This window comes from Odontesthes bonariensis, chromosome 9, assembly GCF_027942865.1.
Source record: "Odontesthes bonariensis isolate fOdoBon6 chromosome 9, fOdoBon6.hap1, whole genome shotgun sequence".
NCBI lineage: Eukaryota > Metazoa > Chordata > Actinopteri > Atheriniformes > Atherinopsidae > Odontesthes > Odontesthes bonariensis.
Window position 1 is genome coordinate 3,093,997 of NC_134514.1, and position 12,505 is coordinate 3,106,501.

The following is a 12,505-nucleotide window of genomic DNA, read 5'->3' on the forward strand; positions in this document are numbered from 1 at the left end:
CAACTCCCTCAGGAGACATCCCCAGCAGCTGATAACATCTGAGCGGCTCAATGAGGCTGTCTGGACCCGGAGCGTCGCCCACGCCAAGCCGACGCCGCTTTCTGAAAGCTCCTCATTAACCTGGCTTCTCTCATCAGCTGCGATTTATTCCATTAAACCTCAGAACTCACTGCAGGAAATGTAGGTTTCTGAAGCTCACGGATGCTTCCTTTAACCTGAACAAAGGCAGAGCAGGACGGCCGATTGGTTGAGATCACCTGATGTGATCGATGCCACGGAGACACGACTGGAGTCAACCTGCTGAGAACTAATAATAATGATAATAATAATAAGCCGGTGTTTCCCATGAGGCCGCGGGCTCATTACCTAGATAAACAAACACTTGTGTCCATCTCTGAACACACACACACGCTGAGGGAAGGTCCCAGGGGACTCAATCCCCCAGAGTTCAATGCAGCGTGCTGAAGCAGGAAGCAGAAGCCATCTGCCGCCGTCCTGCTGTGATGACACGCCGACAGGCTGGAAACACTTTCACATGCGTAGACAGGCGTGTGCAGTAAATAAGTGAACGGGGGCGGCGCTAAGAGGAGGATCAAAAAGAGAAACCGTATACTGCATACTGATCGATCAGACAGTATGCAAAGCGTTTACCCACAATGCATTGCGCTCCTGCCCGAGCTGAAATCAGCCGGCCTGAAGCTGATTTCTCTTAAGCTCTAAACTCTGTAAACTTTAGCAACATTTGAAACATTTTCAGGAGAGAAAGTAGTCGTTTAGATCCCCAACGTGTTGAAAACCTGACAAAATACCGGCTGTTTACAATTTTGTTCCCACGAATTCGGCGCTACTAAAGCTAGCCGCAGTGAGCAACACACTTCTGGTTATTTTCACAAAATAAAATACCTGTTGCCTTTTATCATAGGGAAAGCTATAATTTGTCATTTTTGGAAAATTGTTGTACGAACTCTGTCAGATATGAGTGACTTTAAACTGCCCATGGACCCTGCTCTACACCTTCTGGATGATGACTCTCAAATTTGTATGAGTGAAAGGTCTAGAAAACCCCCAAAAATGATTGTACAGGTTTGGCTAACCCCCCCACAATTTATCGTTGGAACACCGGCTGCATATGTTTCTGGACTTTCTTTATCTTGAACTTTCTTCTACAAGGACAAATGGTGCCAAACCAAGGACGATGCAAACTCGTTCCAATGGAGTTACCAGAGTTAAAGAATTGTTACTGAAGAAAATCTAACGAAATTGTCTGTGTAACTGTTTGTGAACTGTTATGGGTGTCATTTGACTCCCATGTAGAAGGATGGGGGGAGGGAGGGTAAGTTCAATAGCTGTACTCATCAGTTGTATTGATATTTGCTTGTGAAAATCAATAGAAAATGAGTTAAAAAAAAAAGAGGCTGTGTTCGAAACCGCATACCACATACTTCCATACTACATACTGCATACCACATACTTCCATACTACATACTCATCTATCAGACAGTATGCAGAGCGTTTACCCACAATGCATTTCGCTCCTGCCCGAGCCGAAATCAGCCGGCCTGAAGCTGATTTCCCTTAAGCTCTAAACTCTGTAAACTTTAGCAACATTTGAAACATTTTCAGGCGAGAAAGTAGTCGTTTAGATCCCCAACGTGTTGAAAACCTGACAAAATACCGGCTGTTTACAATTTTGTTCCCACGAATTCGGCGCTACTAAAGCTAGCCGCAGTGAGCAACGCACTTCCTGTTATTTTTACAAAATAAAATACCCATTGCCTTTTATCATAGGGAAAGCCATTACCATACAATTGGTGCTTTTGTTTTGAAAACAGGAAGTGAACCTACCCTCGTTGTAGCTAGCTTGAAACTGCCGTTTTGACAGGAAATGACGATCGGCGACGTCACGTTACGTTGCATCTTGGGTAGTTTGAGTATGAGTAGTAACCTCATGATGCATACCCAACATTTCAGAGAATCTAGTATGCATCCGGGTGGAGGACCCACTTAGAAGAGCCCCAACAAAGCCACCCGTGTAAGGAAAAAATGTGCGTTCGTATGATCTCAGCCCTGTCAGTATGTGTGGAAGTCCTCTGCAGGGGATGGGATTAACACGAGCTTTTATCATGTTAATTAAAGAGCGGGTGATGGAGGAGGTGGGGTGAAAGTTGGGCTTCGGAGGGGCCGATGGGTGGATGAAAGGAAAGGGAGGGGAGAATCTGTCATACACAAAAAACTCCAAAAGGTTTCCCAAAGAAAGTCAGAGAAAGTCAGAGAAACAGAAACTGAGTCTGAAACACCTTCAAAGCTTCTTCTCTGTGCACGGAAACAGAAGTTCTAACGGCTCCAACCATCAGGTCACCAGGAGGCGCTTACAGAGCAGATTTCCTGCCTTAATATCTGCCTTCGGTGTCGTCTCTGTGTGCGTTTCAGCCCGGCAGAACCTGAGAACTGCTGAACTCCATCTTTAGGGTCTTTTTTTAACTGAGAACTCGGGGTAGATTCTGTCCCAGCAGGAGAGTGATGAAGCAAAAAGCTTTAATGAATAACATCAGTTCCTGCAGCCTTAAACGCTTCCAAACACACAGATGAACGCATTCTTCTTCTGTCCATCGGAATTTCTTTGGAAACAGACGCCTGCAGATTATGTCTTAAGTTATGAAACGCAGACAGGTGACACCGTGATGTTTAAGATGAATCACAGCTGCCAGCAACATGATGACGGGGACCAACGGCAGCTCTAAGATGACACAAGCTGGGAAAATACAAGGCCTGGATGTTCTATGAACCGATCCTATGGACTAATCCTATGAACTGATCCAATGATCTTATAAATTGATGCTATGAGAGGAATGCAGACAGGAGGACGGAGGCAGAAAAACAGGGACGATGAAGGCTGGAAGGAAGGATGAATCACAGCTGCCAGCAACATGATGACGGGGACCAACGGCAGCTCTAAGATTACACAAGCTGGGAAAATACAAGGCCTGGATGTCCTATTAACTGATCCTATGAAATGATCCTATTAACTGATCCTATGAAATGATCCTATGAACTGATCCTATGAACTGATCCTATGAACCAATCCTATGAACTGATCCTATGAACTGAACCTATGAACTGATCCAATGAACCGATCCTATGAACTGATCCTATGAACCAATCCTATGAACTGATCCTATGAACTGAACCTATGAACTGATCCTATGAACTGAACCTATGAACTGATCCAATGAACCAATCCTATGAACTGATCCAATGAACCGATCCTATGAACCGATCCTATGAACCGATCCTATGAACCGATCCTATGAACCGATCCTATGAACCGATCCTATGAACTGAACCGATGAACCAATCCTATGAACCGATCCTATGAACCGATCCTATGAACTGAACCGATGAACCGATCCTATGAACCGATCCTATGAACTGAACCGATGAACCAATCCTATGAACCGATCCTATGAACCGATCCTATGAACTGAACCGATGAACCAATCCTATGAACCGATCCTATGAACCGATCCTATGAACTGAACCGATGAACCGATCCTATGAACCGATCCTATGAACTGAGCCGATGAACCGATCCTATGAACCGATCCTATGAACTGAACCTATGAACCAATCCTATGAACTGAACCTATGAACCAATCCTATGAACCGATCCTATTACCGATCCTACGAACCGATCCTACGAATTGAACCTATGAACCGATCCTATGAACTGATCCTATGAACTAATCTTATGAATTGAACCTATGAACCGATCCTATGAACCGATCCTATGAACCGATCCTATGAACCGATCCTATGAACCGATCCTATGAACCGATCCTATGAACCGATCCTATGAACCGATCCTATGAACTGAACCTATGAACTGATCTTATCTGATCTGAACGACTGAAGTCGGTGTTTCTCTGGTCAACAGTAACCTTACGGTTAAAGAACAACAGAATGACTTAAAAAGGAATTATTTATCCAACTTTCAGTCACGTTCTCATTAGAAAACATTTCCTTTTAGAGAAGCAACGCGCTGGGATGGGAGGACTGGAAATAAACGAGTATGTGAGCCAACAACAGCCGGTTAAGGACAGAAAAAGAAGGAAGGAGTGACTTAATAATTCAAAGCAGAATGAAGGAGGCGAAGGGGAAGAAAACAAAGATGAAGAGATGGAAAAGAAAGAGAGAGGAATGCAGATAGGAGGACGGTGAAGGCTGGAAGGAGGTTGGAGGAAACCAGGAGGAAAGTGGAGGATGAAAGTCAGAGAAAGGAGGGATGAAGGGAGGTGTGGAGAGCTGAAACAAAAGTGTTGGTCCAGCCCGACATCTGCTTCCCAACGACGCCTCCTGCTGCCAGCGATCGCTTGTTTTCAGTCCGAGTGACAAACTGCAGCAAGGCCTCTAAGTGTGTGCACGTGCTGTAATGTGTGTGCACGTGCTGTAAAGCGTGTGCACGTGCTGTAAAGTGTGAGTTCATATTAAAGCTGCAGAGCTGATCAACATGATCCATTATTCCGTCCTCACAGCAGGAAACAAGAGACTCTGACCACATCTGTGATGTCATGAATGATGTGCACGTGCACAGGCGTGTGGAGTGTGTCGCGTTTCCTGGTTGCTATAGCATCTGACGCTCCTCTGCATCACCAACACGCATGCCGCCACTTTGCACTGAGGCGCAGCCTGTAGTCAAACACGTCCCACGGGACACATCCATCCATCCATCCATCCCTCCACTCACCTTCTGTTACTACCACAGAAGAAGAAGAAGAAAGAGGAGGAGGAGAGGAAGAAAAAGAGGAGGAGTAATGGGATGTGACGAGCAGGAGGAGAGGACGGTGAGGGACTGAAGAAAGGAAGAAGGAGACGAAGGAGTGAAGATTATCCTGTGGGATCAGGGTCTTTCATCCCGGTCCCTAAGCTCATCAGGGATGATTTGGCCCCCGAGGTCCCTAAGAGGCCCCGAGGTCACGCCTGACCCCCGTTACTCTGAGGCGGGCTGATGGGAAATGTGGCGGAGACGCATCCAAATCTGAGCGATGACCACGTCAGCAGGAAATTACTTCCTTGATCACCTTTCAGAAAGATCAATATGTGAGGATGTTATCCTCAAAATGGCGCCCAACGACGGCGGCTTCAGCGGAGACGTTTAAGAATCCTCAGCTTCAGATAAATAAAAAACCTAAAATGTAAACCTGACTTCAGCTGTTTTTCTGTTACTCAGTTATTAATAAATCGGACTGAAACTGAACCCGTCTGCAGAGGTGGGTAGTAACGAGTTACATTTACTTGAGTAAGTTTTTGAAAATATTGTACTTCTAGGAGTAGTTTTAAATCTGTATACTTTTTACTTTTCCTTGAGTAGATGTGTGCAGTAGAAGCTGTCCTCTTACTCCGCTACATTAGGCTACAATGAGCTGGTTACTTTTCTTCTTACCTCTTTGGTATTCTACGCCTCATTATTTTTATCCCCCGCGTACGCCTCATTTTAATGTTTTATTCTGACAGAGAGAGAGACTTCCGCCAGAGGCTCTACCACCTGACTGTGGCTGTGTTCGAAACCGCATACTTCTCCTACTACTCCTACTAACTTTTTGAGTAAGTATGCGAGTTTGAGTAAGAGAGAAGTTCCCGGATGCATACTAGATTCTCCTAAATGTTGGGTATGCATCATGAGGTTACTACTCATATTCAAACTACCCAAGATGCAACGTAACGTGACGTCGCCGATCGTCATTTCCTGTCAAAACGGCAGTTTCAAGCTAGCTACAACGAGGGTAGGTTCACTTCCTGTTTTCAAAACAAAAGCACCAATTGTATGGTAATGGCTTTCCCTATGATAAAAGGCAACGGGTATTTTATTTTGTGAAAATAACCGGAAGTGCGTTGCTCACTGCGGCTAGCTTTAGTAGCGCCGAATTCGTGGGAACAAGATTGTAAACAGCCGGTATTTTGTCAGGTTTTCTCGTTATCTCGAGAAAACCATCAGAAAAAAGTTTATACGTACCATGTCCGCTCTGGGCTTCCGTACATATGGGTTACATATGTTTTAAACATTTCCTAAGTCCCTTTTATTTATTTTTTTAAATATTATATTATTATATTTTAAAAATATTATTAAGTCTATTAGCCTATTTTTTATTGAAGTTCTTGAATTTAGCTGGATTATTTTAATTTAAGCCATTTTGTAATGAATTCATTCATTTTAATTTATTTGATCAATTGGATGAACTCTAATTTGCCTAAAGATGATTATTTAGTATTTTTGTCTGTCTGATTGAATGCTTGTGTTAACAAATAAATCAGACGTTACTCAACAGTTACTCAGTACTTGAGTAGTTTTTTCACCGAGCACTTTTTTACTCTTACTCAAGTAACTATTTGGATGACTTTTTACTTTTACTTCAATTCAACTAATTTTTATTTATATAGCGCCAAATACAACAAACGTCATCTCAAGGCACTTAAATAATAAAGTCCAATTCAAGCCAATTGGAATTCAATTAATTGTAATCATAATTATTTATAAAATAATCCAATTCTTGAGTCATATTATTATAATAAAGTAACAGTACTTTTACTTGAGTATAATTTTTGGTTACTTTAGAGCTCAGTAATCCGGGTTTTTAAGCGCATAAGTGAGCCGTGTGATCAATAACCGCATGAATCGGGCTTTAACCACTGAACGCCGTAAAGCCTCCACACTCTGGGTGATTGATGGACATCTGTGAGCTTCCTATCGGCTCGATCTGCTGGAACGAAACTCTCCGGCTAAACGAATTCTAATGTGCTGCCGATACAAATAATCTCCGTGTCCCTGAGGTCCGGTCCTTCTGTTCACGGATCAATCCGTCCCATCTGCACCTCCGTCCATTCAGCCACTCCCCTCCTGGACCAGACCCCATTCACTTTTTGTGTGGTTTTAGGGCGGCCCCGCTCTAAAACCTCACTAAAACCGCGAGGAAGCCATCAAGTTACAGACGCAGTGGGAGGGAGGAGGACAAAGAGGACAAAGAGGACCTCGGGGAGCGTTTCATGACGGATGGACGGACAGAAGAAGAGACGGCTGCACCTCTGGGAGAGAAATATTGATGAAGCGATCGGAAATCGCAGATCGATCCGGGCGGTTTAAAATCTCACTTTTTCCAGCTTTATGAACACGCTGGATGCTGCTGGTGTTTATTAAAAGCACTTTAAAGTGCCGACTCGTTCTCTCTGAGCCACATGAGAGGAAAACAGCATCTTGTGGGAGTATTTATTGGACTATTCACACATAAAAAGAGAGAATTGAAGATTAAAAACGGATTTCTCCGGAGATGGAATATACAGATAAAACAGTTAATCAGACAACGAGGGCAAAGTTAAATCAAGTAAACCCATGGGTGCGTAAATAAAACAGAAAATCGATTAGAAGCCAGGCCAAATACTTTATAATGCTTTTAAGAACATCAAGAACGCCTCACAGAGAGATAAAAGCTCGTCCGGTAAACAGGGGGAACCCTGTTAGGATGGAGAACTTTAACTCTGACGGGTTCCAGAGGTCATAAATGCAGAGTAAGCAGAGTAATGTGGTTGTTCTGGTGTTTTTCAGCACTCGTGCTGCTCAGCCTGGAAGCAGCTGTGATAAACTCTTCTTAAACAGATCAGAGAGCAGATTGTTTGATCCCTAAAGGCGTTAAAAGGTCTCACATTCAGGTTTCCTCTCTGAGCTTCAGGTGGCAAAACACTTCGGTTCTGCCATCCATGGCTGAAGTTCAGAGTCCATCTTAGTGTCTTCTGGTTAGATTAAACAGGAAATCTGGAGACCAACTGTAACCAGTAACGATGGAAGTTAAATGAGAACATTCCTTTAAATTCATCGTTACATAATCGTTTGTGGCACCATGGAAAAGTCCAGCAGTTTTTGGTGGGTCACTGAGCAAGAAATGAATAAGATTCTGTCCACTAATAGAAATAATGACCCCTCATATCTGCTACTTTGTCCATTACTGACAAATTTAAGAGAAAACTTCACCAAACACTTGCTTTCTGTGCTGGAAAGTGTATTCTTTTGAACTGGATAATGGATAAAGCCCCATCTAAGGCTCAGTGGCACGGGGTGATACTGGAATATGTTGCTTTGGACTATCTGACGTGTAAATTACAGCAAAGATGATGCTTTCTGTAAAACATGGCAACCCTTTCTGTCATATATCGGTTTGAATATCTCATTGTATCATAACTGAGAATGCCACCCTACCATTTAATTGGTATGTTTTTGTTTCTGTGCACCTTTCTTTGATCACTTGGTTTATTTTGCTTGCTCATCTTATTTATATGGGATGACTCCTGAATGTCTCGCTTGTATAAATTTAAATCTGAACTAGAATTTGGATGTGTATGTGAGCCAAATGTGTGTATTTCTGTTTTTGTCTTTTAAAAATTTAATAAACATATATATATAAAAAATATTTAAAAAAAACAGAAAGGAGAACCCAGAACCCACTCCGGTTCTGCTCCGTCAACAAAACTTAATCAGGATGAATGGATCTATTTGTAAAAACTTTACAAAGTCCCCCTCCGAGCTTCAAAACCCACAGCGTGTTTTCTTTAAAGAAGAAATAAAACCGATAAAACCGACAAAAATTACACGAGTTCCTCAGCCAGAAACAACAAAACTGAAAGTACCTGAACGTACGGTTAGGCCATAAACAACCACATCTGGGCTCAAAAACGCTCAGAAATTAAACCTCAGCTTCACGTCTGCGGCCGACTCATCATCAGAGTGGAGGAGTCGACACAATTTAACAAGAAAAGAAGTCTTTTTCATTTAATTTCCAGGCCGATAAAAGCTTCAACAACAAGTGAAACAACATAAAACTCCCATCTGACATTAACTGGCCAATAAAAACAGCAGCGGGCCCGGTGGTCTGTTAAAAACGGTGTAATGTTTAAATTTAGACACAAGGTAAACACACACAGCATGATTAACACTCACCTCTGTCGAACTCGTCTGGAATCTGCAAAAACAAGAGAAGAAATATCAGAATCTGACAAAGATCTGCACAAAACAGCCGGTGGATAATGAGTCATTCCTGTATACTGAGGAGGAATGTGTGCGTCTGATGTGAAAAACTGAAAGAGTTTGTGGTTGTGTTGATGATAAAATGCAGAGAAGCTTTTCTGGGGAGTTCAGGTAGTTTCTCTGTGTGAAAGATGCTATAAAAGCTGTGTGACAGGCAGAGAGGAAACAGGACGAAGGTCAGGAGCTGTGGTGACAGCTCCACCTGGTGGCAGCTGAGGTGAACGTGGCAGCTGAGGTGAACGTGGCAGCTGAGGTGAACGTGGCAGCTGAGGTGAACGTGGCAGCTGAGGTGAACGTGGTAGCTGAGGTGAACGTGGCAGCTGAGGTGAAGGTCTCCACCTGGTGGCAGCTGAGGTGAACGTGGCAGCTGAGGTGAAAGTGGCAGCTGAGGTGAACGTGGCAGCTGAGGTGAAAATGGCAGCTGAGGTGAAAATGGCAGCTGAAGTGAAAGTGGCAGCTGAGGTGAACGTCTCCACCTGGTGGCAGCTGAGGTGAAAGTGGCAGCTGAGGTGAAAGTGGCAGCTGAGGTGAACGTCTCCACCTGGTGGCAGCTGAGGTGAAAGTGGCAGCTGAGGTGAACGTCTCCACCTGGTGGCAGCTGAGGTGAAAGTGGCAGCTGAGGTGAAAGTGGCAGCTGAGGTGAACGTGGCAGCTGAGGTGAAAATGGCAGCTGAGGTGAAAGTGGCAGCTGAGGTGAACGTCTCCACCTGGTGGCAGCTGAGGTGAACGTCTCCACCTGGTGGCAGCTGAGGTGAAAGTGGCAGCTGAGGTGAAAGTGGCAGCTGAGGTGAACGTCTCCACCTGGTGGCAGCTGAGGTGAAAGTGGCAGCTGAGGTGAACGTCTCCACCTGGTGGCAGCTGAGGTGAACGTGGCAGCTGAGGTGAAAGTGGCAGCTGAGGTGAAAGTGGCAGCTGAGGTGAACGTGGCAGCTGAGGTGAACGTCTCCACCTGGTGGCAGCTGAGGTGAACGTCTCCACCTGGTGGCAGCTGAGGTGAACGTCTCTACCTGGTGGCAGCTGAGGTGAACGTCTCTACCTGGTGGCAGCTGAGGTGAACGTCTCTACCTGGTGGCAGCTGAGGTGAACGTCTCTACCTGGTGGCAGCTGAGGTGAACGTCTCTACCTGGTGGCAGCTGAGGTGAACGTCTCCACCTGGTGGCAGCTGAGGTGAAAGTCTCCACCTGGTGGCAGCTGAGGTGAACGTCTCCACCTGGTGGCAGCTGAGGTGAACGTGGCAGCTGAGGTGAACGTGGCAGCTGAGGTGAAAGTCTCCACCTGGTGGCAGCTGAGGTGAAAGTCTCCACCTGGTGGCAGCTGAGGTGAACGTCTCCACCTGGTGGCAGCTGAGGTGAACGTCTCCACCTGGTGGCAGCTGAGGTGAACGTCTCCACCTGGTGGCAGCTGAGGTGAACGTCTCCACCTGGTGGCAGCTGAGGTGAACGTGGCAGCTGAGGTGAACGTGGCAGCTGAGGTGAACGTCTCCACCTGGTGGCAGCTGAGGTGAACGTCTCCACCTGGTGGCAGCTGAGGTGAACGTCTCCACCTGGTGGCAGCTGAGGTGAACGTCTCCACCTGGTGGCAGCTGAGGTGAACGTGGCAGCTGAGGTGAACGTGGCAGCTGAGGTGAAAATGGCAGCTGAGGTGAACGTCTCCACCTGGTGGCAGCTGAGGTGAACGTCTCCACCTGGTGGCAGCTGAGGTGAACGTGGCAGCTGAGGTGAACGTGGCAGCTGAGGTGAACGTGGCAGCTGAGGTGAAAATGGCAGCTGAGGTGAACGTCTCCACCTGGTGGCAGCTGAGGTGAACGTCTCCACCTGGTGGCAGCTGAGGTGAAGCTGCCCCTGTCAGCACCTCCATCTACTGCCTAAATAAATGAGTGAACTGGGTGCACACCTCACAACGCTCTCGTGCAGTGACTTGGCCTGAAAAGGCGGCCATGAAAGCGACAGAGCAGTGACAGTAAGGAAAGCAGCAGCTCACATGTGGGGATGAATGGAAGTAAACCGCAGAGCTCAGCTGTGGAGGAGCTGGTCAGTGAGAGGTGTGAGAGGGGCCGTTAAAAACCACATTAACACCTCCATACGACTGCAGAGCTGCAGCCCGGGAGAGCAGGAGGAGGTCTCACACCCAGGGGAAAAAAAACTAAATAAATAAAATACGTATAAATAAAAATATAAAAATAAAATGTGTTTTTTTCTTTGTTCAGCCACTTAACTCTAAACTTAGCAAAGAAGCCGTTTTAAACTGGATCTTTAGGCACTTTGTTCCCAGCAGCCTGTCACAGAGACACATCATTTGTTCCCATTTCTTTAGCTGCATCTGTGAAAAACAGCTTCATAGTTTCAACTTTGTTGTACATTTACGTTAAAACTGCTTTCAGTTACCAAAAGTCAAATTAATATATGAAATTCAGTTTAAAAAAAATCCTAATCCCAAAATAATGAATGTTATCACGTCTAAAAGTAGAAAAGTAGGAAAAAAAAAGACAATAATAAGAATGATATGTTATACAACATCAAGAAAAAGTAAATAAGATTAATTTTAAAGCTTAAAAAAGGAATATAAGATATAATCTAATGATTAATTATGGAACAATTGATATAAATGAAATGATTAAACTGTTTTATGCCACCAGAAATGAATAATCAAGAAGCTCTTTGAGACATTCTGGTCCCAGCAGCATCGTAAATCAGAGGCTGCGGCTACACGGAAACGTTTTTCACTGTAAACGATACTTTTTCTTATCGTTTCGCTGTCGCGGCCACACGGAGCCGGCGTTCCCACTACCCCAAAACGATAGTTTTTGAAAACGGGTTCCAGAGTGGGAAAGTTTGAAAACGGCCTCGTTTCGTTTCCATTGTTACAGCAAAAACGTTTTTGCGTCAGCCACACGTTGACGCTGGGAGCCAATTTTAACACCTCTCTATTGTCTCACAGCGTGGCGTGACACAGCGGCGTGTGTATTGTATCGTTTCATCGTTGTCGTCTGGACAGCTGCGCGTTTCCGTGTGGTCGCAAGAATTTTCGAACCCGTTTTCAAAAAAAACCTCGTTTCGTTTTCGTGTAGCCGTAGACTAAGAGAAGTTCCCCCTCACAGCCTCTTAAAGGAAGCACAATAAGATGTAAATCTAACGAGGAAAAAGTCCTTTGAAGAGCGTCACAGCTGGGACATGTGCCCTCAGAAGAGGAGGAGGAGGAGGAAGGTGAAGGAGAAGTGTGCCTCGGCTTTGAACTGCAGGCCAGACAGGAAACGGCCGCCATAATGTGCGAGAAAACTGGAAGGAGAGCTCTTTGGAAAGCAGGCCGGTTCCCACGTCCTCACAAACAAACTCAGGAGGAAACATAGAGCCGTGGTTTTACAGCGGTTACAGTTTCCAGCCCCAGCAGCCATGTTTTAGAGCTCGCCTGAGCAGGTAGAAACCTCACAAACACCCAGCA

General features: G+C 45.1%; 1 protein-coding gene across 1 annotated transcript in view; it reads right to left on the minus strand.

Moving 5' to 3' along the window:
• Positions 1–12,505, minus strand: part of timm50 (translocase of inner mitochondrial membrane 50 homolog (S. cerevisiae)) — a 50,682-nt gene that overhangs the window by 23,552 nt on the left and 14,625 nt on the right. The window contains exon 4 of the mRNA XM_075472771.1: positions 8,981–9,002. Within this exon, the coding sequence (XP_075328886.1) occupies positions 8,981–9,002 (22 nt within the window). The remainder of the gene's footprint in view (positions 1–8,980; positions 9,003–12,505) is intronic.